Source organism: Lynx rufus, unplaced genomic scaffold, assembly GCF_022079265.1.
Source record: "Lynx rufus isolate CCGP_SWC_20201006 ecotype Redwood Valley unplaced genomic scaffold, mLynRuf1.p SCAF_27, whole genome shotgun sequence".
Taxonomy (NCBI): Eukaryota; Metazoa; Chordata; class Mammalia; order Carnivora; family Felidae; genus Lynx; species Lynx rufus.
The window spans coordinates 14,262,655-14,287,488 of NW_025814842.1; the positions used below are offsets into that span (position 1 = coordinate 14,262,655).

The 24,834-nt window shown below is 45.1% G+C and overlaps 1 protein-coding gene across 1 annotated transcript in view; it reads left to right on the plus strand.

The window, feature by feature from the left end:
* Nucleotides 1-24,834, plus strand: part of GALNT17 (polypeptide N-acetylgalactosaminyltransferase 17) — a 447,671-nt gene that overhangs the window by 330,574 nt on the left and 92,263 nt on the right. The window contains exon 6 of the mRNA XM_047089314.1: nucleotides 2,123-2,240. Within this exon, the coding sequence (XP_046945270.1) occupies nucleotides 2,123-2,240 (118 nt within the window). The remainder of the gene's footprint in view (nucleotides 1-2,122; nucleotides 2,241-24,834) is intronic.

A 24,834-nucleotide genomic window follows, 5' to 3' on the forward strand; every position in this document is an offset into this window, starting at 1 on the left:
CTCGAGGAAAGCATCTCAACAGCATCTCTGGCCTTTGGCAGTGTGGGCGTTTGCCAGCTCCTCTCCGAAGACTTTTCTGGAGAGTACAGTGCAGCAGAAGGGCCACGGTCAAGGACTTTGAAGTTTGATGGGTCCTCAGCCCTACCCTGTGACTCAGGTCACCAAATATCCACGGGCCTCAGCTCTTCCGTGGCGATGGCCCCACCTTCTTCCCAGGGCTGTGGAGCTTTTTATTTATTTATTTATTTTTTTAAATTTTTTTTTCAACGTTTATTTATTTTTGGGACAGAGAGAGACAGAGCATGAACGGGGGAGGGGCAGAGAGAGAAGGAGACACAGAATCGGAAACAGGCTCCAGGCTCTGAGCCATCAGCCCAGAGCCTGATGCGGGGCTCGAACTCACAGACCGCGAGATCGTGACCTGGCTGAAGTCGGACGCTTAACCGACTGCGCCACCCAGGCGCCCCGTTGTGGAGCTTTTTAAACGAGACGGTGCCTGAAGAGGGCTTTGCCCTTGTGCTTGAGGCTCCTTAATTACTTAATAAATGGCTGTGATGAAAATAGTAACATTAATCATATTACGTAATATTATTAGTATACAACAATATTAATTTGTTATTAGACTTAGAGTTGCTTGAACACGGGAAGTATGTTGTGTCTTTCTCTCCCTGCTACAGCACTGGTAAGAGGCCTTAGATATGGTAGGTGGGAGAAAATACTTGCTGAATGAATTTATTATACCGGGTACCCATAAAGTCTAGAAGCAGAGGCGAAAGGGCAGAGTCCGGGATCGGCTGGTATGACCCCGCAGTACACAATGTAATACTATATAATACCAGACAATATGTAATGTATATCGGCATGCTCTCTGTCCTTAGAAAGCGTGGTTCTGTGCTTCATGGGGAATTGCAGTGAACGTGAGAGATTAATACCTCAATCCTGTCAATTCCGCACATACGTCCTTGATATTTTGCTTCAGACGGTGTCTGTCTCTGATTTTCGGTGAGCCAACTCGTGCCTTTGGCCTGCCCGGGAAGACAGAATGAAGGGGATCAATAGATAACGAAAATAAAGACTGAGTCTTTGTTTCCGGACTTGATGGTCACGGGCCACCCTGCCGATCCTTTTCGTCTTTCCTGCTGGGCATCCCCTTCTTGGCGGGCGGAGGCGGTCTCTCTGTGGGCACCAGTGGCCTCCTGGATGAGTCTTCTCCCTTCTCGTTCCTCACCTCTGAGCTTCTCCGCAGCTGCCCAGGGATGCGCATCCCGTCACATGGCTGTTGCCAGACGTACCATGAGAATCGTTCCCGTGTTTGCAGACCCCACATGTCACGGGAGCCCATCCTGTGCAAGCCACCCAGAAGCTCGGTTGTCGCAAGGTGGTTTGGGTCCCCGAGTTGGTCTGAAGCTCAAACAGAGCTTTATGCAAAGAGGGCGTGTGGGAATCGAGGATTTCAGGGAAGCTACTTGATTTGCCGGAGTGAAATCCAGCCCCTGTTGTGATGGCTTCTGGTTTTGTCACCTGAGTGGCTTCAGCTCCCCCTTTTTTCTTCATAGAGACGTAATTACCGTATAACGCTGTGTAAAGCGTACATGTTGACTTGATACATTTATACGTCGCAGTATATTATATATTGCATATGATATTATATATTGCATTATGTATTGCATATATATTGCAATATTATATATTGCAATATGATTACCACCACAGCATTAGCCAACCCCTCTGTCACCTCACGTAATTATCATTTCACTTTGTGGTGAAAACATGGAAGATCTAATCTCTTAGCATCTTTGAAGTATACGGTACAGTATGCTTGACTATAATCACAATGCTGTGCATTCGATCTCCAGAACATATTCATCTTGCGAGTTTAGACCCTTTGACCAGCATATCCCCCACCCCACCCCCAGCCCCTGGCAACTACCATTCTACTCTTGGTTCCTCTGAGTCCACACATAAGAGACAACCTACGGTGCTTGCCTTTCTCTGTCTGACTTCTCTCACTTAGCGTGATGCCCTCAAGGTCCACCCGTGTTGTTGCAAATGGCGGCATTTCCCGCTTTCCCATGGCCGAGTGATACGTCGGCTGACTGTGACTTCGTTCTCTCTCCTGCAGGACACCAGCCATGATTGGCTGCTCCTTCGTGGTCAACAGGAAGTTCTTTGGTGAAATCGGTCTCCTTGACCCTGGCATGGATGTGTATGGAGGAGAAAATATCGAACTTGGAATCAAGGTTTGTGCATGGCATCCTTTCCCCCTGGTTTATTCGTGTCTGTGAGCACCGCCACCTGATCGTCCTTCGTGTGTGTTTTAAAGCTCCTTTAGCTGGTGAGTGGCAGGATCGTTCACCCATCCCCCGCTCCTGAGGACGTGCCAGCCCGGCTGTCCCAGGGGGAACGTGGGGAACCCTGGGCTTTCCCTTCTCCAAAGGTTGAACAATGTGTTTCACGCCTTGGTGACCCAGCTTGGACCTGAGCCGCAGAATTCGGTTCCCACATCCACCCAGTTTTGATTCTTCCCTTAAATGTTTCTTAAATTCAACTGTCTCCTTAAGTAGTATCCTATCGTATACATGTCGACGATTCAGGTACCTCATGGAATCATAAGATGCCAGGAGAGAGAAGGACCATGTTCTGTGGGACCCTTCCTTTCCTTAGAAATGCTTCTAAGGGGGAGGTTAGGGAAGGGTAATGATAAAACATTACCCAGATCAGCTTCACTGTTGAGATATTTTGGATACAGTTGACCCTCCAACAACGTGGGTTTGAGTTGCACGGGTTCACTTACATGCAGACTTTTTTTGATAAATACAGTACAGTGTTGTAAATGTATTTTCTCTGCCTTAGGAGTTTCTTAATCAGGTTTTTTCCCCTCTGGCTTCCTTTGTTGTAAGAATACGGTATATGATACACATAACACAAAATATGTGTTAATCGGCCGTGTACATTATCGGTAAGGCTTCCGCTCAGCAGTAGGCTGTGAGTAGTTAAGTTTCTGGAAAGTCAGGGCTTGTACATGGATTTTCAACTGCACGCAGGTGGGTGGTCAGTGCCCTGAACCCCTGTGTTGGGTCAGTTGTACTGTGTTTTGCTCAAGATTTTCTTTGAAAAGCAAATTCCAGTGTAGAAAAAATAAAAGTTGAACACACTGATGCATTCCGACCTCTGTTTTAGAGTGAAGTCAAATGAACCCCAGCCAGGGGTTTGGCTTGGGTGGCTCCTTGAGGACCCAGTAACCACTGAACTGGTATGTCTTCCTCCATACCACAAAGAGCAGGTGGTCTTTGTGTCCCTAGCTGGAACCTCTGTGTCCACTGTCCTTTGTCCTGACCCTTTTCATGCCTGAGCCCCTGGGAATCAGGCTTGTTGGAAACAGCTCAGGACACAATACGAAGTTTTTAAATATATTGACTTTCCTTTGCTTTCCTCTTCTGCATTCCCGTTTTTGTTCTACCAGGCGGACACTCAGTCTGGATCCCCTACCCTCCTCAAAGCCTGCCCTCTATTTGACTCTCTCATCCCTCACTGCCCAGTACCTTCCACCAGCCCCTCGTCTGTACTGGATCCCCCTTTGTGGGATGAAAGGCGTCATGCCCTCATGATATAATGACCTCCTGGGATACATGAGTGAAAGGGGATGGTGAGGACGTTCCCTGGATCCTAAAATCGCTCCCTTTTGGAAACTGCAGACTCTTCCTGTGCTGTCAATGTCAGGCTGGGTTTTTTCCTCGATGGAATTTGCATAGGATTTCTTTGTAAAGCCCAGCAATTAAAAAGCCTATGAATATGATATTATAGCGAATACATTTGTCATTCATCCGTTTGGAATTTAATTGAAGGAAAAGATCTGGACCCAGCACGATGAACTTGGCCTGTGACTCAAACCTCTACCCGTCCTGTTCCCGTCCATTTCTCCTTGTTCTGTTCTGCTGCTTTGTTTTTTCTTTTCTTTTCTTTTTTGTTTTAAAGTTCTCACTGACCTCTAGCCTGCCATAGAATTTACTTACTTATTAGGAGTGTTGGTTTTCGTCGACCTTGCCCTCAGTAGATTGCCCTGTACGGGGCCCCGATCTTTGCTGTTTTCACCTTTGTGTTCCATGCATGTAGAACGATGCTTAACACATGGCCCGGTAGGTGTCTCTTAGGTTAATGCTTGAATGTCTGTTAGGAATCTGTGATAACTTGTTCCAGGTACCTATCTGCAAAGGAAATGAGCTGATGGAAGCCCTGCCTTGAAAAAGTTAACCTTTTTTTTTGTTTGTTTTTAATTTTATTTTTATGATAAGAGAGATTTGAATGTCTCTATATGCTGTTAGAAGGAAGCCGGTGAAGGGTAAGACATCACCAAGAGAGGGGAGAACCAGATGATGGGGGGGAAACACTGCCCCTATGTGACCAGGCACATAGGTAGAGGAGTTATGGGGACAGGAGGGACTCCCGGATTGATTGCCACTGCCTGCTGTGTTCTGGGGGAAACAGAGGCTGTGACAGCAGAATTCAGGGCTAAGGCTTGCTAAGACGTTGGTCTCCCCACATTTGCAAAAGTATTTGCCTTGCAGTGACTTGGACCTTGCAGAGGGCAGCGTGGGGGGGCTCTGCCGGGCTCCGTGGAGATGGTGGTCCTGTGTGGCTGGCCCCAGCCATGAAGGGGGCAGGGGGTGTGTTGGCTTCCACCCCAAAGCACAGCCCAGGACACCAAAGCCGGCTGTACCACCATCCAGGGGCCAGTGGGTCCTACTCTGCACGCTCCCCAGGAACAGGCTAGAGTGAACGGCCCATGGAGTCTGCTCCCAGTCCTGGCTTCCCTATGGTTCAGCTCCTGGCTGTTCTCTGCACGTCTTCATGAGCACTTCAGATGGATCGAGGCATGGATGCCACCCTCCTGTGCACTTACCTGCCGCTTACTGTATACCCAGGCATATCCAGCATCCACGCTGGAGGTGTGGGATTGTTTATGCCGTATTCCCGTAGATTACGTCGTCCTGCCAGTTGTGAGCTGACTCCACAGAAGCCTTGGTTTTCTGCCAGTTCTCTTTTTTTTATGTTTATTTATTTTTTTTTTTAATTTTTTTTTTCAACGTTTTTTATTTATTTTTGGGACAGAGAGAGACCAGAGCATGAACAGGGGAGGGGCAGAGAGAGAGGGAGACACAGAATAGGAAACAGGCTCCAGGCTCCGAGCCATCAGCCCAGAGCCTGATGCGGGGCTCGAACTCGCGGACCGCGAGATCGTGACCTGGCTGAAGTCGGACGCTTGACCGGCTGCGCCACCCAGGCGCCCCATATGTTTATTTATTTTTGAGAGAGAGAGAGAGAGACAGAGTGCGAGTCTGGGGGGGGTGGGCAGAGAGAGAGGGAGACACAGAATCGGAAGCAGGCTCCAGGCTCTGAGCTGTCAGCACAGAGCCCGACACGGGGCTCGAACTCACGAACCGCGAGATCATGGCCTGAGCCGAAGTCGGACGCTTAACCGACTGAGCCACCCAGGCGCCCCCCCCAATTCTTTTTTTTTTTAAGTTTATTTATTTATTTTGAGAGAGGAAAAAAAAGCACGAGTGGGGGAGGGGCAGAGAGAGAGGGAGAGAGAGAATCCCAGACAGGCCCCGTGCTGTCAGCACAGAGCCCAATGCAGGGCTCAGTCCCACGAACTGTGAGAGCATGACGTGAGTAGAAGTCGGACACTTAACCCCACCGAGCCACCCGGGCGCCCCGGTTTTCTGCCGATCCTTAAAGCAGGAGTCGAGTGCTGTTGGTGCCATAAAGACCAAGACCTGGGTTCAAGGTCCACGTAGTTGCTGTCTACGTGGTACTCTGTGGTTCTCAGGGTGTGGTCCCCGACAAGCAACATCGACCTCATCTGGGGACTTGTTACAGATGCAGGCCCCATTCCCCCCCCCCCCCCCCCCCCCCCGCCGAATCAGACACCCTGAGGTGTGGCTCAGCAACCTGCCTGGCGACAAACCATCCAGGTGATTCTATTACACACCCAAGTTTGAGAGCCGCTGGTCTACACCGCAGCCTCAGCCAGCTTCCTGGTTAAACACATGCCTTTTCTCAGAAAGTAGCTCGGGTGAGGATCCACACCTTTCAAGGCTGGGTGCCCCTCGCGGCCACTGCAGGCCCTCAGGGCGCCCTTCGCCCTCCCCTCACCCCCAGCCCACCTTAGCTGTCAGCACCTTAAGTCGTCCTTAACTTCAAGGGCAGGTGTCTGGACCAGGTGACTATAAGGTTCTTGAGGACAGGGCTCCCTTTTACATGAGGTCATCGATGTAATCTATTTTACAAACTCTGTTCATTCTCTTGCATTTTGTGCTATTTCATGCTGTTAAGAACACAAATTAGATGACAAAAAGGGGCACCTGGGTGGCTCAGTTGGTTGAGCATCTGACTCTTGGTTTCAGCTCGGGTCATGATCTCATGAATCCGGAGCCCCACGTTGGGCTCTGCACTGACAGCTTGGAGCCTGCTTGGGATTCTGTCTCTCCCTCTCTCTCTCCCTGCCCCTCCCCGGCTTGCACTATGGCATTCTCTCCCTCTGTCTCTCTCTCAAAATAAATAAACATTTAAAACAAACGAATTAGGTGAATGATAAATACATTGTTAAGAAAGCCATCCCCACTGCTTGAAAAAAAAAATCAGAGCTTTGTTGAACATCCTGTATGGAATTTTCGTTTGGTGCCCATATACAGTTATACACATTGACCTGTAAGAAATGACACATCTCGTGCTTTAGTGAAGTAGGAAAATTTTAATACGAGCACACTGTCTTTCTTTGTGATTTTTTTTTTCACCAAGAAATAGGTCCCCCTGCAATCTTTCTAACTGTTCTTTGAAATTTTTGTTGTTGCCTTTTCATTCCATCCTAAGTGAGTAAGGATGAATCACGAGAATCGGCATGCAAAGTCTCACTGTGGTTCAGGGAAAGATACTAGCAGGGTTGACTCCAGGGCCGTTGCTCAGGTGGAAGGCAGCTTGCCTGTGACCAAAACGATTGATGCAGGGAAGGGGTGGGGGTGGGGGGAAGCTCTTCAGGACTGAGAGAATAAATGAGATGAGAAATTGAAAGGTTTCATCTTGTTCTGAGTAACATTAATCAGAAACTATTAACAAGGCATATTATAGCAACATGTCTAAATGGTAAGAGCAAAGAAATTCTCCAAGGAGAGAAGACCGCTTAGATTCCTTTTTTAAAAAAATTTTTTTTCAACGTTTATTTATTTTTGGGACAGAGAGAGACAGAGCATGAACGGGGGAGGGGCAGAGAGAGAGGGAGACACAGAATCGGAAACAGGCTCCAGGCTCCGAGCCATCAGCCCAGAGCCTGACGCGGGGCTCGAACTCACGGACCGCGAGATCGTGACCTGGCTGAAGTCGGACGCTTAACCGACTGCGCCACCCAGGCGCCCCGTAGATTCCTTTTAAGTGGTGTAAAAAATCAGATGGCTTCAGATTTCTCCAGTATGTCCGACTTCTCTGGGAAGAGAAGGCACTGTCTTATTCTGAAGCCTCGTAAAAAAGAGTGACACACAAGTTTACCGAATCCTGTTGGGCACAGCCGTCCCTAAAGGGAGACAATAGAAAGACATGATCAGATCCTCTGGCTCTTGGAAAACATCTTTCCTTGGTCAGGAAACTCAAGAAGTAGATACAAGGCAGAGTTCCTGTTTGTGTGTGTGTGTGTGTGTGTGTGTGTGTGGTTGGCAAGTATTTGTGAGACCGGATGCAGGTCAGTGATCTAGAGGGTGTGGGGAGGCACAGCTGGGATAATCTCTTACCTGGCTCAGTCCAGCCTAGAACCTTCCCTGTGGTTCAGCTTTTGCAGGAGGCTCCACAACGGTCGCAGCTGAGATTCAGACCCATCACGATGAGTGATGGCAAAGAATGGATGTATTTTCATTTGCTTAGAGTCACAATAACGTTCTTAAACAGCAGAGTTTGACCTGGCCGCCACAGTCGCCGGTGGCAGAGTATGTAATGGCCCCGGGCCACACTGTTTTCCTAAGGAGTTTGGATGCCATTGTCATGACCCAAAGGGCCCAAGGTTGGCAGCCCCGCCATCTTGCCCAGTCCAGTCCACTTGAACTCAAGACACTGAAGACCTGCCTCGTCACCCATTTGGACCTCCCGGGCTCAAGTCTGCTGTATCTATTAAATGTTGTGATTTGGGTAACGGTCACTCCTGGGGGAACCAGACCATTGGTTCTATTTAGTTTTCCTGATCCTTAGAGTGAATATGAATCTATTTCCCCTTCCCCACTGGCGTTGGTCATGTCTGGCCATGCAAATGACTTCGTAGTGCAGGATTAGAGGGTGTCTGCGATAAAATTCAGTAACTACCAGTGTGATCAGTGTGAAAAGACAGGCTGGGAGGACGCTATGGGAGAATCTAGCAAGTGAAAATAACTTAGTCTAGGGATTGGGAAGAGCCTGCCTAAGGGAGTGATATTTAAGACTTTAAAAGTAAGGTGAATTGAAATAGGCAAAGAAGGCGTGGGTGTGTAGTGTGGGAGAAAGAATGTTCGAGGGAGTTTCAGTTAGACGAGACGCGTAAGTCCTAGAGAGCCACTGCACAGTATAATGCCTATGGTTAATACTCTGTTGTATACTGGGGAGCTTGGGTGGCTCAGTCAGTTAAGCATCCGACTTCGGCTCAGGTCATGATCTCGCGCTCTGTGAGTTTGAGCCCCACGTCGGGCTCTGTGCCGACAGCTCAGAGCCTGGAGCCTGCTTCAGATTCTGTGTCTCCCTCTCTCTCTCTGCTCCTCCCCCGCTTATATTCCCTCTCTCTCTCTTTCTCTCCCTCTTTCTCCTCTCTCTCTCAAAAAATAAATAAACATTGACAAAATACTGTACTGTATACTTAAGTATTTGCTAAGAGGGTATACCTTGTGTTTTTTAAATTTAATTAGCTTATTTTATTAAGATAGACTTGACCTATGTCACTGTATACATTTAAGTTGTACAGTATGATAGTTTGAATTATATATTTTGTGACACGATCACTGCACTAAATTTAGTTAGCATCCACCATCTCATATAGGTACAATAAAAAGAGAAAACAAAAAAAAAAGTTCCTCATGTTGAGAGCTCTTAGGATTTACTCCCTTAACTAACAACTTTCATATAAATCCTAGAAGTGTTAACTATAGTCATCGTTCTGTACTTGTTACATCCCTAGTACAAACTTATCTTATAATTGGATGCAGCTTTATTTTTAATATCTTTTTTTAATGTGAGAGAGAGAGAGAGAGAGAGCATGAGCAGGGGAGGTGCAGAGAGAAGGGGAGACACAGAATCTGAAGCAGCCTCCAGGCTCCGAGCTGTCAGCACACATTTCTGATGCGGGGCTTGAACTCATGGACCTTGAGACATGACCTGAGCCAAGGTCAGATGCTCCATGCACTGAGCCACCCAGGCGCCGCAATACTTACCGTATAATTGGAAGTTTGTACCTTTTGACCACCTTTCCCCCTCACCCCTTCCCCTACCTCTAGTAACCACAAATCTGATCTCTTTTTCTAAGAGTTTGTTTGCTTGTTTGTTTGTTTTTAGATTTTGCATATAAATGAGATCACGCAGTCTTTGTCTGACTTATGTTATGTAGCATAATGCCCTCAAGGTCCATCCATGTTGACACAAATGGCAGGATTTCCACGTTGTTTTTTTTTAATGGCTGAATAATATTCCATATATATATATATATATCTCAACTTCTTTATTCATTTATCTGGTGATGAATACTTAGGTTGTTTCCACGTCTTGGCTGTTGTAAGTACTGCTGCTACGACCATGAGGGTTCATGTATCTCTTCAAGTTCGTGTTTTCATTCCATTTGGATACATTCCCCAAAGTGGAATTGCCGGATCATATGGTCATTCTGTTCTTCATTTCTTTGAGCATCCTCCATACTGTTTTCCGTAGTGGCTGCACCAATTTACCTTCCTACCAGGAGTGCACAGGGGTTCCCTTTTCACCACATCCTCTCCGACTCTTGCTATCTCTTGTCTTTTTGATGATGACCATTCTCACAGGCAGGAGGTGATAGCTCGTGGCGGTTTGATTTGCATTTCTCGAACGACGGGTGACATTGATCATCATTTCATGCACCTGTTGGCCTTTCGTGTATCTTCTTTGGAAAAATGTCTGTTCGGGCCTTTTGCCATTTATTGATGTATTTTTTTATTATTGAATTGTGGGAGTTCTTTATAAATTTGGATATTAACCCCTTATCATATATGTAGTTTGCAAATACTTCCATAGGTTGTCTTTTCACTTTGTTGATTGTTTATTTTGCTGTGCAGAATCTTTTTGGTTTGACGTAGCCCCACTTTATTTTCTATTGTGTCCCTTGTGCTGTAAGCATCAAATCCAAAATATCATTACCAAGACCCATGTCAGAGAGCTTTTCTTCTGTTTTCTTCTAGAAGTTTCATGGTTCTGAGGCTTACATCTTCAGTTAATTTTTGTGAGGGGTGTAAGCCAGGTGGCTAGTTCCATTTTATGACACGTGAATATCTAACTTTCCCAGCACCATTTATTTAAAGAGACGACCTTTTCTCTTTTGAGTATTCTCAGCTCCCTTGTCAAATATTAGGTGATTATATATGTTGGGGTTTACTTCCGGGCTCTCGATCTTTTCCATGATCTGTTTCATGCCAGTATCACACTGTTTTGACTGCTATAGTTTTATAGCATAGCTTGAAGTCAGGAAATGTGATGCTTTCTCTCTGAACTTTTTTCTCAGGATTGTTTGGGCTGTTTGCGGTCTTTGGTTCCATATAAATTTTAGTATGATTTTTTCTGCTTCTGCAAAAAATGCCATTGGAATCTTGATAGGGATTGCATTGACTCTATAGATGGCTTTTGGCAGTATGAACAACGTTTTTTTTAATGTTTATTAATTTTTGAGAGAGACAAAGAGAGAGAGAGAACAAGTGGGGGAGGGGCAGAGAGAGAGAGAGAGAAAGAGAGAGAATGCAAAGCAGGCTCCAGGCTCTGAGCTGTCAGCACAGAGCCTGACACGGGGCTCGAACCCACAAACCATGAGATCATGACCTGAACTGAAGCCAGACACTTAACCAACTGAGCCACCCAGGTGCCCCTGGTAGTATGAACAATTTAACAATATTAATTCTTTCAATCCATGAATGGGGGATATATCTTCATTTATTTGTGTCTTCATCGGTTTCTTTCCTCAGCGTCTTAAAGTTTTCAGAGTAGAGATCTTTCGCCGCCTTGGTTAAGTTTATTCCTAAGTATTTTATTGCTTTTGATGCTATTGCAAATGGGATTGTTTACTTTATGTTTTTTGGATTTCATTGTTAGTGTATAGAAATTCTACTCATTCTTCCCTGTTAATTCTGTATCCTAGAACTTTACTGAATTGATTGATTAGATCTAACATTTTTTTTTTGGTGGAGTCTTTAGTTTTTTCTATACATAAAATCGTGTCATCTGCAAACAGAGAAACTTTCGCTACCTCCTTTCCAATTTGGATGCCTTGTATTTCTTTTTCTTGACCGATGGCTTTTGCAGGGACTTTCAGTGGTTGAATGGGAGAGGTGAGACTGAGCACACTTGTCTTGTTTCTGCCCTTAGAAGAAAAGATTTCAACCTTTCACTATTGAGTATGATATTAGCTGTGGGCTTATTATATACGGGCTTTATTATGTTGAGGCACGTTTCTTCTGTACCTAATGTGTTTAGATTTTTTACCATGAACAGCATTTGGTCAGATACTTTTTCTGCATCTGTTGATGATCGTATGATTTAAGTGTTCTCTTTTTTTTTTTTTTACCTTGTGTACTTTATTTTTATCTTTTAAATGTTTATTTACTTTGGGAGAACACAGAGCTCAACACGGGGGGGGGCTCGATCCCACGAACTGTGATTTTGACTTGAGCCGAAATGAGGAGTTGGACACCTAACTGACTGAGCCCACCAGGTGCCCCAAGGATTCTTTTATTTTAAGTTTATTTATTTTGAGAGAGAGGGAGCACACCTGTGCCTGAGTTGGGGAGGGGCAGAGAGAGAGGGAGAGAGAGAATCTCAAGCAGGCTTCTCACTGTCAGCACAGAGCCTGATGTGGGGCTCGATCCCGTGAACCGTGAGATCATGACCTGAGCCAAAATCAAGAGTCGGGTGCTCAACTGACTGAGCCACGCAGGTGCCCCTGATTTAAGTGTTTTTATCACAAAATAATAACCATGATACTAACAGTAATAAGAATTAATAATAGTAATTAATTAGTAATAATTAAGAATGTGGCAGGAAATTTTGGAGGTGATATGTTTCTAGCATAGGTTGTGGTGATGGTTCCACAGGTATATACATATCTTCAGACTCATCAAGTTGTATACATTAAATGTGTACAGCTTTTTATATGTCAGTCATACCTCAATTAAGTGACTTAACAGAGAGAAATGATATTTTAGTTAGAGTAGTATGTGCAAAGGTTTGGAATCCTGAGAGGGAAATACTCTTGTAAGTAAGAATTTGGCTTTTCTTTAAGGACCAGTGTGAACATTTTGAAAAAAAATGTTTTTGAAAAATAAAAAAGATATATACACATACACATACACACACGTGTGTGTGTGTGTGTGTGTGTGGTCCCACGTACCCATCACCCAGCTCCTTTGAAGAGATTTAAAGGAAGTGAGATCATCCAACTATTTTTTTTAAACGTTTATTTATTTTTGAGACAGACAGAGCATGAACGGGGGAGGGTCAGAAAGACAGAGGGAGACACAGAATCCGAAACAGGCTCCAGGCTCTGAGCTGTCAGCACAGAGCCCGACGCGGGGCTTGAACTCACGAACCGCGAGATCATGACCTGAGCCAAAGCCGGACGCTTAACCGACTGAGCCACCCAGGCGCCCCCAACTATTTTTTTTTAGTAAAGGATCATTACGACTGCCGTGTGGAAAATGGATTGTAAACCTGAGTTAGATTCAGAGGAAGAAAGCCTCAGTGCGGGAGCTTGGACTATGGTTGGTTGGAGCAGTGGGAGAGAAATGGGCAGATTCAGAAAGCGTATGAGGAGGGCTGAGTATCTGAAGGAAATGGCGGAAAGTGTGGGGGTGGGGCTGACTCCCACGTTACTAGCTTGAGCAACCAGGAAATGCCCTTGCTACTCTGACATAAGGAACACCACCGGAGGAGGTTTTGGAGAAGCAGAAAGGCAGTGCGTTCTGTTCAGTTTCTGAAACACTCGAGTTCATCCAGCAGGTTGTTGGCTCTGTAGGGATCATGCCAAGGAAGAGAGGCCTAGGCCTGAGTCGGGTGGTGGGGGGGGATTGCCTGGGCATCTTCGGTCCAGGGATCACATTCGAAGTCGCTAGAAGGAAGAGGTTGTATAGAGAAAGACAAGAAAGGATAGGACAGAAGTCCAGAAAAAAAAAAAATCAACATTTAAGGCGTGAAAGGAGCAGCTGGAAAGGAGACTAAGAAGGGGGCACAGAATAGGAGAGAACCCGGGAGAGTGAGCTCATGGCAGGCGAGAGAAGGCCACCTGTAATCACCCAGAGTTGGTCCTAGGGACAGGAGGCATGGGGAGGAGGTGGGGAGCTGAACACCACTGGGGAGGTATAACAGCACCTGGTGGGTGGCCGAACCTTAGGAATGAATGAGAGGCGAGCGTGAAGGAGGCTTCCCGGCTTTCCCGGCACCTGGGCGGATTCACGTCGTGAACACTGGCACAGAGGAAGGTCCACGGGTGGAGACTCGAGGAGTTCCATTTTAAAAATGTTGGGGGTTTAAAAACGCAGTGGTCTGTGACCCGGTAGTGAGATGTCAAAGGGAACGCGGGAGTAGGATGGGGTCCCAGCCAAGAGTGTGAGTTGGTTGGCGGGGGGTAGGTTCCAGCACAAGTGCAGGGTGTTCACTGTGGCCCTCGGGGTCTGTGAGGTGCTTTAGGCGTGGGCTGACCTACAGGAGCTGGGGCAGGGTGACTCCTTTTGTGGTTTGAGCCAGTGGCTTATCGAAGAGTTAGGAAAATAGTGTGTTACTATTGTTGTTTTTATTGAAATGTAATTAACATGCAGTGTCCTATTAATTTCAGGTGTATCGTGTAATGATTCAACAATTTCCATACATTACTCAGGGCTCATCACGATAAGTGTATTCTTGGCCCCCTTTCTCTATTTCGCCCATCCCCCTGCCCACCTCCCCTCTGGGCAGCCCCCAGTTTGTTCTCTATATTTAAGAGTCTGGTATTCTGTTTGTCTCTTTTTTATTTTTTAAAAATATTTATTTATTCATTCATTCATTCATTCATTCATTCATTTAGAGAGTGAGCATACACACACATGTGCATGGGCAAGAAGGGGAAGGGGAGAGAGAGAGAGAGAGAGGGAGAGAGAGAATCCCAAGCAGCCTCCATGCTGTCAGCACAGAGCCCAGTGAGGGGCTCGAACTCATGTGCCGTGAGATCATGACCTGAGCCGAAACTAAGTTAGTCACTTAGCTGAGCCACCCAGGCGCCCCTGTCTCTTTTTTATTTTGTTTGTTTTGTTTCTTAAATTCCGCATGCGCGTGAAATCCCACGGTGTTTGTCTTTCTCTCTCTGACTGACTGAGTTCACTTAGCATTGTGCCCTCTTGTAATGGCATAATATTACATATGGCTGTAAATGGCCAGAACCTACTGGATGGGAGAAGGTATTTTCAAACGATATATCCAGTAAGAGGTTAATACCCAAAATGTATAAAGAACTCCTACAAGTCAACACCAAAAAAGCAAATCATCTGATCAAAAAATGGGCAGAGGACCTGAATAGACATTTTTCCAAAGAAGACATTACAGATGGCCAGCAAACACATGGAAAGATTTTTTTAACTGCATATTTTTGGGAAAAGATTTTAGTTTTTTCAGGATGTTTAGAGTGTTTATATCTCTGCTCCATACTCTAATTTCACCCAAGTACATGAGTTTCCTGGCTCTCCTCCAGTCCCACCATGCTTGTTTCTATGGGACCTCCCAAAAGGAGATGGTGAGGCCCCCACAAACTATCAGAGCAACAGCCAAGGAGCCACCTACCTGTAAAGATTTAAAATCTGCAATGACACCTTGCTCTTATCACTGCTGGGTGATATTCTCACCATGGGGCAGGATAGTGCTTTATAGGGCATGGAAAGAGCAGGAGAAAGTTAATTTAAGCAGTTTATGGCATTAGATAGCAGGCTCACTCTGCTATCTCTATTCAAATGTATCACCATCCCCTTAAAGATGAAAAATAAGCTCATATATGTAGAAAGCTGAAAACACACACCCACGTGTACATGCACACACACCTCAAGAGACCTTCCAAAGGACAGCCAGCAATGTGGTGTCGGTTGTAGAAGAAAATGGCCTCCATAGAGTTGCTAAAAATTTTTAACGCTAATTTTGTATGTGCTGGGAATCCCACCGTGAGTGGATGAGGGGGTGTTGATTATTTTGTCTCTTGCTATTTTTCCCCCTCAGAACAAATTGGAGAATGAAGAACTCAGTCATTACATTTTATGTTAATTTCTTTTATTTTAATTCAAGATTTTATTATGGAAAATTTGAAACATACACAAAAATAGAACGGTCTAATGAATCCAAATGTACTAATCATTTAGTTTCAACAAATATCAACATTTCGCTATGTGTTTTTCAGTTACTGCCCCTCAGCTTTCTGAATGCAAATCCCCAGACGTCTTGTCATTCAGCTGTAAAAACTTTAGAGTGCATTGCTTAACATAAAAAGAACTTTTTCATCACAGGCTCAACATAAAATTACATTTAGTAAAACTCAATACCCAGGCCATGTTTCTCAAGAATATTTCTCAACATTCTGTTGAGAATGTCTCTGTCCGCACCACCTCCCCGCCCACACACACACACACACACACACTTACAGTTGCTAGAACATTCCCTACCTTTATTATTCTCATATCATTCATTTGTCGAAGACACCAAGTCCTTTGTCCAGGAAAGTTTTGCACAATCTGGGTTTGGAAGATTGATTCTTCTTATTGCCTTTAATTTTTTTTTTTCAACGTTTATTTATTTTTGGGACAGAGAGAGACAGAGCATGAACGGGGGAGGGGCAGAGAGAGAGGGAGACACAGAATCGGAAACAGGCTCCAGGCTCCGAGCCATCAGCCCAGAGCCCGACGCGGGGCTCGAACTCCCGGACCGCGAGATCGTGACCTGGCTGAAGTCGGACACTTAACCGACTGCGCCACCCAGGCGCCCCACTTCTTATTGCCTTTAATGTGTTCCTTCTGATCACCATTTTCTCTAAGCTGTGCGATAGTCCCCCCTTAACTGGGGTTTCGCTTTCTGTGGATGCCGTTATTCATGGTCAACTGTGGTCCAGGAACAGGTGACCCTCCTGACTTATCGTCATCAGGAGGTCAGTAGTAGCCGAACGCTATGTCACAGTGCCTACATCGGTCAGCTCACTTCATCTTATCACGTAAGCGTCTTATCATCTCACATCTTCGCAAGAAAGAAGGGTGAGTGCCATACGATCAGATATTTTGAGAGAGACCACATTCACATAACTTTTATTACAGTATATTATAATTATTAAAGTTATTAGTAGTTCTTCCTGTTAATCTCTCACTGTGCCTAATTTATAAATTAAACTTTATCAAGTTTTTATCACATTTTGTGATGTTGAGTTTCAGCAGTGGCTTTGTGTATTGTCAACCTAATTCATCCATTATAAAAGTTCCTCATCGACCTTTCATAAAGGTTTTAGTAGCCAGTAATGATCATTGCCTAGATCCATTATTTCATTAAGGCCTACAAAATGGTGATTTGTAAATTCTACATTAATTCTGCGTTTATAAGCTGTAATTCTATTTAAAAGGAACCTTCCCTCATCAACTATTTGGATACTCAGAAATACAGTTCAAATAGGAAGGGCAGGGTAAATGCTTAATTCGTTCCTTTTATTTAAACATTTTGTAGAATAATGAATTGGTGCCATAGCAACCCCCAAAGATGACCAGTGGGGAGTGGGGTCTTTCTCCCCCAGTAATATTATGGACTCATAATATGTGTGTATATATATATATATATATATATATATACATAATGTGTCTAAATCCATTACAGTCATTATTGATTTGTTTCCCCATTATATATATATGTTTTTGTTGAGGTATTATTTAATACAATAAAATACACAAATTTTTAAAAATATTTATTTATTTTTGAGAGAGAGAGACCGACAGACAGACAGAGTGTGAGCGGGGAGGGGCAGAGAGAGAGGGAGACACAGAATCCGAAGCAGGCTCCAGGCTCCGAGCTGTCAGCACAGAACCCGACACAGGGGCTCGAACCTACGAACCATGAGATCATGGCCTGAGCCCAAGTTGGAAGCTTAACCAACTGAGCCACCCAAGTGACCCCAAAATACACAGACTTTTAGTCTGCAGTGTGATGGATGTTACAGTTGTATACCTCCCTATAATCACCTCCCAAAACCCGATATCGAACATTCCCCTTGCCTGAAAAAGGCCCCCTTTGCCCCTTTCCTATCATTTCCCACCGCTACCCTACGCCGCATCGTCCAGGCAACCATTTTCTGATTTCTGCGACTTGTTTGTGTCTGAGAACTTCACATAAAGGGGATCGTATCTTACATACTTTACTCTTTCAACACGAGTAAAGTTTTTAACATTCCTCCTCGCCGTTTTATTTGTCAGCAACTCCTTCATTCTTATTGCCGAGAGGTATCTACTGTGTGAATATATGATAAATTTCTTCATTCATTTCCCTCCTATTTTCTGAGGAATAGTGGGTTGGTTTCCAATTTGCATCTGTTATGATTATTCATGAGAAAGTCATTTTTGGACATATGTTCTGGTTTGTCTTGGGGAGATACCTAGGAATTGAATAGCTGGAATATAGGGAAGATGTATATTTAACTTTTTAAGAAACCACCAAACAGGTCTCCAAAGTGTCATTTACCACTCCCACCAGCCCTGTATGAGAGTTTCAAGGGTGTCACATCTGTATCAGTATTTGCTGTTGTCAGTGTTTATTTTAACAAATCTAATAGGTTTGAAGCCGTACCTCAGTGTGTTTTTAATTTACATTTCCTTCATGGCTGATGACACTGAGCAGCTTTTCTTGTGCTTTTGGGTAATTTGTGTATCTTCTTTCGGCCATTTTTAAAACATTGTGCTATTTTATTGTTTACTTGTAGAGGTTCATTATATGTATAGTGGATACTAACTTCGTATATACGTACTCTGAATATTTTTCTCCAATCTGTAGTTTGTCTATCCACTTTCTGCTCTGTTTCTTCTAGAAGCTTTATGGTTCCAGCTTTTACATTTAGGTCTATGAGCCATAAAACCCGTGGAGAAAACCTAAGAGAATATATTCAGGTAGGCAATACTATTTTGGACTGGACACAAAAAGACACTAACAATTTTTTAAGTGATTAATGAGACTTAATCAAAATTTAAAACGTCAGCTAATCAAAGCATACCATTAAAAATGCGTAAGGGGCGCCTGGGTGGCTTGGTCGGTTAAGCGTCCGACTTCGGCTCAGGTCATGATCTCACGGTCCGTGAGTTCGAGCCCCGCGTCGGGCTCTGTGCTGGCAGCTCGGAGCCTGGAGCCTGTTTCGGATTCTGGGTCTCCCTCTCTCTCTGCCCCTCCCCTGTTCATGCTCTGTCTCTCTCTGTCTCAAAAATAAATAAAAATAAACATTAAAAAAAAATTAAAAAAATGCGTAAACAAATCCACACACTGGGGAAAATATTCACAGTGTGTGTATCTGAGAAAGGAATTTTACCCAGATTCTATATGACAAATCTTAAAAATCGTGAGGGAAAATTAGCAAGAGATTTGAACACCCACTTTGCCGAGCTTTCTCAGTTTTGGTCTCATTTTGTATATTTCTCATCCCTGACCTGGAATCAGCCATTTCTACAAGAAGCCCTATTTCCTTCCAATGGGAAATAGTAAGACTTTGGTATCCAACCTATTAGTCAGGGTGCCCATTGCTGTTGGAGTATCACTGTGTTGCCTTTTCAATGAGCAAAGCTAGACAATATTGAGTTTCATAGACTGAGAAATGTAGATCATGGGTTCGTACTAATATTAAGAATTTTTGTTTATTTATTTATTTTGAGAGACATAGAGATAATGCAAGTTGGGGAGGGGCAGAGGGAGAGAGGGAGAGAGAGAGCCCAAAAGGGCTGCCAGCCCAGAGCCTGATGCGGGGCTTGAACTCATGAAACAGCGAGACCATGACCTGAGCCAAAACCAACGGTCAAATGTTCAACTGGCTGAGCCATGCAGGCGCCCCTCATGCTCCTATTTCTAATTCAAGTTTATGATTACAGGGTTTTTGCTTCTTTGCTTTTATACTTCTCTTTTACTGAAAGACTTGGTTCCTATTGATGTAATTTCTTGTTTGCATGGTTCTACAACTGTATAAATAATGGTTTCAAAATAAGAATGCCAGCTAGCTAGTTAACTGAGTGAAACTTGATACTTCTTTGTGGTTTGTTTTCACATTCTTGATAAAGGATGTCAGCACTGTATGGCAATGGGCAGTAGAGTTCACTTGCTTTTCTCTTTTAGCCTTGACAAATCAGTTGGTTGGAGTCATTTGACCTAAAGTTTTGGCTTGAAAATTTTGTTTACAGCAACTTTAGGCTCAGAGTCAAATTGACAGAGAGGTACAGAGATTTTCCATATACCCACTGCCCCCACACATACATAGCCTCTCCCATTTCAATATCCCTCACCAGAGTGGTACGTCCGTTACCCTTGACGAACCTACATTGATACATCATTATTACCCCAAATCTGCTGTTTATATCATCATTTTCTCTGGGTGTACGTTTCGTGGGTTTGGACAAATGTATAATGACGTGTATCCATCATTTAGCGTCATACAGAGTATTTTCGCTGCCCTAAAAATCTTCCGTGCTCTGCCTCTTTATTCCCTTGTCCCCCGGTCCCTCGCAACCACTGATCTTTTTACCCTGTACATAGTTTTGCCTTTTTCAGAATGTCATGTAGTTGGAATTGTACATATAGTACATGCAGTTGGAATCGTAGAGTCGGAATTTATTTTCAGAGCCGAATAGAAGTCCATTGTCTGGATGTACCACAGTTTACTTGTTCAAGAAAGACATCTTGGTCGTTTCCAAGCTTTGACGGTTAAGAATAAAAGCGCTCTAAACACCCCTAGGAAATTTTGGCAGTCCTGCGTATAGTCACGGCAGCGTGCACCAAACACAGTGTTCGGGCTGATTTCTCTCCAGCACCCTCTCGGCCTTTCTGGCTCTGGTGCCCGGCAACGCTTACTGCCAGAGGAGCTGCGAGTCGGGACAGCCGCTTCACGTGGATTCATTTTGTAGTAAATCTGCCCCAGCCCACCTTCCTTGTGGCTGAGCTTACGGATCCAATGAGAAGGGGGGTCTGTCACTGTTATCATCATCATCATTATTACTGCTAGAGCGTTGGGAAAAAAATTCGAGAACTGCCAGGCATAAAAAGAACACTGAGCCCCTCCCCCCCAAAGCATCTTCTTGACTGTCAAAGCTAAATTAAATCCTCACGTACGAGAACTATGTCAGAGAGGAGAAATAGCCCGTACCGGGGTAAAAAACAGGGCCCCCGGAGCTCTAAAAGGGGGAACAGAGCATGACCGTCATCAGTGAGTGGAGGGAGGGAACAGAATGGACACCAGGGAGAAAAGCCCACAGGCCTCCTCCGTATCCTTCATCGCGTGGTGCGTGTTTGCACCATAGCTAATCTGTATTCGTGGTGCCTGAGAAGATAAGCAAGGGGGTGGTGGACTTGAGAATGGGTGTCCACGAATGTCATTGCATTGACATAGGAGAGGGAAGCACCTAAAAATCATCCCGCCGTCGATTGGCATAACACTGGGCCAGACACCGTGCTAGGCACTTTATAAACATCAGGTTAGTCAGTCTTCATGACAGATCTGTGAAGTAGCCATTATCGATTCCGTTTTACAGATGATACGAGGATGGGCAGAAGCCAACTAATTGGTCTGAGATCTCACAGCTCATAAATAGAGCAAGCAGAACTCTACCCCAATCTATCCGACTGTGGAGCTCTTTGTGGCTTTGCTCACCTGTTGCTTGGTGTATTTATTCATCCAGAGCCTCATCCATCCACCCTCTGGGTAGCCGTGAAAGCTGCAGATTATACCCCAATGTCATCATATAGTAGGTGCTCAGAATGTTGTCCGTATACAGTACAGATCAGAGAGTCATTCCGTTTGGAGTCGATACGATGTCCATAATTCCCGTGTAGACACACAAATAGATCCCATGCCCATACATCTATTTCATGTGATACACTATCTCATATATAGAGAAGTGTAGTTATGTAATAAACAAAAATGTGTTTGAAACAGCATGAAATTGGATTTCCTCATCCATAAATTGTGTTATATTTATGTCTAAGTTATAGTTCGAGAAACAGAACCGCGATGTTGATATTTTTATAAATGGTGTCTAATGTATTTCTATTAAGGGGAGATATATTTGCTGTGCTGAAATGTATTATCATAATAGCCAAACCATTTACTCTACCACTGGAAAATGGTGTGGTATTCTGCCGGAGATTCCACTTGCCTGCTCCCAGGCTGCCAGATCTATTGTAAATTATTGTAGGCGTCTGTGAGTTATTTTATAGGAAGCATCCATCTATTTTTACAACTCCGAAAAGTCTGTCACTCTCATTCATCTCCCTGGGAATAAAGCAATAATTTGATTCTCTATAAATGTGAACCTGAATTTACACCATCCTCTCCAGTTGGGACGTCAGTGATGTGGGTGATTTATAGCTCTGTGTCTCCGGGGCAGGGGACTGGAAAGTGGCATCCTGGCCCGGTGTGTTTGTTGCCATTTTCCATTATTTCCGCAGAAAGGGGGGTGGGAATCAACCTGTCCCCATTCGACGTAGGATGTCACTGATTTGTTCCCTGTACCATGTGAGCTCGTTAAATGCCATGGCTCAAGGGACAGTCCTAGGGTCCTGAGCCACTCCATTCAGCTCTGGGTCCCATAGTTGGGTGAGATGTCTGTAAATGTACCCAGGGCACCGTGATGTGCTTCAGCCTTGAGAGAGCACCATTGCAAATGCTTACATTTCAAGGCTTCAGCAGGAAAGTGGTCGAATATTTGGGGGCTTTTTAGGGATTTGCTGCCCTGTGTATGGCCTGTTAGGCAGACCCACATTATCCATCTACAAGAGCTTGTCTAGGAAATGTCCCATGTTTCATCCCCTTTTTCCTTGATAGGATGCCAAGGGGGGGGGCATCCTTTTGTCAGTTGCTTGGGACCAGGGCTGTTTTGGGCCTGAAAATCTGGCTGCTTCCAGGACCAGGAAAGTAGGCAGTGGGAAGAGAGCCTGAATACTCACTAAAATGTTGAGGTAGGGGATGTGAGCAGGAATCAGGGCTGGAGTTTGTAGCCAGAGAACTGGAGTTCCAGAAAGACCAGAGAGAGAGATGATGGATGGGGCAAGCGATGCACAGAGAAATCCTGGAGGACTGCCGGAGGCGGGTGAGATCTGGTGCCCTGGGCGGGCTTTCCCGTGCATTCTGCAGTATGGTGCTTGGGTGGGCTGGCTGCACTTAAAGGTCCTCAGGATAAGGCAACTCATCCCTGAGCTGTTGTCCCCACTGAGGAGTCCAGATTCAGGCATGAAAGCCTCTCTGACCTCTCTTGATCATATTCTGACTCTGGAAGGTTTGTGCTGGGGGCTCTCCCTAATTGAAACCATTTTTCCTAGAAGGTCGTTTATCCTAAGTGTTACACTTTAGTTTTCTCAGCAAGAAAACTTTGCATATGCAAATGGCCTGTATTATTGCGGAAGCTCTTATTTAAATGACTTCGTTTGGGGAAAAGAAGCCTAGGTGGAAATAGGGGGGCTGGATTTGCCAATTGGGACCCTCAACTTTGCAGCCACTGTCCGTCCCTTCGCCCACGTGTGGGCACTTCTAGCTGACAGCCACATGTAGCCACTGTCTGCTTCACAGAGTATGAAATGGCTTCCCATTGGACTATTTTGTAATTAATTCTCTGTCCTTTTGAAAATCTAAACGGGAAATATATTGTGCATTTGACAACTCCATAAATTTTAAAATACTCAAGCTTAGAAATGCAACTCCGTGCTTCCTCTATGCGACAGGAATAGAAAGAATTAAAACCTCGCATACTTTTCAAAATTTGCATTTAGACTCTTCTAAACCTTTTTGAGGTGCATTCCAACTCCATTCCCCCCCCACAAGGACACCCAGGTAGGAAATGATAAAGGTCCATCCTGTTGATGTAAAAGAGGTGAGAGGAGTGTGCACATTCAGGGAAGAGCTATCGTCTTCTCTTTTTTCCCCCAAAGTTGTCCTTTTTTTGTTTTCTCGCCCAGAAAATCAGCCAGTTCTTCGGGCTTGGAATGGATGTGATAAATTCGGAGCTCTTTTTTGGGGGAAGTTATCAAGGGACAGTCATCCTAGAAGCATGCCGCGGGTCTGGAACAAATTAGGGTGGCTGCCAGCGTTAGAGGGCACAGGGGCAGCTTTGAGGCTTGCTCTGAGGGGTGGGGATGCCCTCTGAAGATGCTCAGCCTACTTAAAGAGACCCAGCAGCTATGACAAACTCTAGGAAAGCTGTTGAGATGGGAAGAGATCTGCACCCGGGGTGGGGGGGAAAGTGGGACACACAATTTCTTGAGAACCAGAAGACAGAAGAGGTAGATGGGTTGGAGGGAATTGGTTGATGTTCAAGTTCTAAGTGTATGACCAACAGCCCCAAAATAAATGGCTTAAAATAACAACAGAGGGGCGCCTGGGTGGCGCAGTCGGTTAAGCGTCCGACTTCAGCCAAGTCACGATCTCGCGGTCCGTGAGTTCGAGCCCCGCGTCGGGCTCTGGGCTGATGGCTCAGAGCCTGGAGCCTGCTTCCGATTCTGTGTCTCCCTCTCTCTCTGCCCCTCCCCCATTCATGCTCTGTCTCTCTCTGTCCCAAAAAGTAAATAAACGTTGAAAAAAAAAATTAAAATAACAACAGACATTTTATTATCTCTTCTGGGTATCCAGGAGAGTATCCAGTGACACACAGGGTATGAATTGTGCCCCCCGCCCCCACCAAAAGATATGTTGAAGTCATAACTCCCAGTACCTGCGAATTGACCTCATTCGGAAGAGAACTATGAGTCAACGTATTTCTTTTGTTTTCAGCCACCAGTTTGAGGTCTTTGTTACGGCAATCCAAGGAAACTAATACAGTGGGGATAGTTTGTCTCCGTTCCACGATGGTTGGGGCATCCGCTGGAAGGATTTAAAGGATGAGAGTTGGAATCATCTGGAATGTTCACTAACATGTCTGGCAGCTGATATTGGTTGTCACCTGAAACCTGAGCTTGGCTGTCACGTAGAACATCTCCACGTGGCCTCTCCGGGTGGTCTCTTGGATGGGCTCCTTTGGGCCATTTGACATCGCGGTGCTGGGTTCCAAGAGCATCTTTAAAGAGCCAGGTGGAAGTTGTATCACCTTTTATGACCTTGCCGCCGAAATCACGTAGTGTCATTTCTATCGTAGTTTCCATTCGGGGAAGCCCTGGGCTCAAGAAGAGAAGATCCCGCTTCTTGATGGGCAGGATGTCCAGGTCACGTTCCAAAAGTGCATGTGGAATGGGATAGACAGTTATAGCATTTGTGGAAAATACAGCCTGTACATTAGAGAAGGTTCCACCCCGCAGCTTGCGTGGATTAGACAGCCCCATCGAAGGGCAGGGGCAGGGACCACCTCTCCTTCTTCCCTTCGCTTGTTGATTCTGCCATCTCCTTTA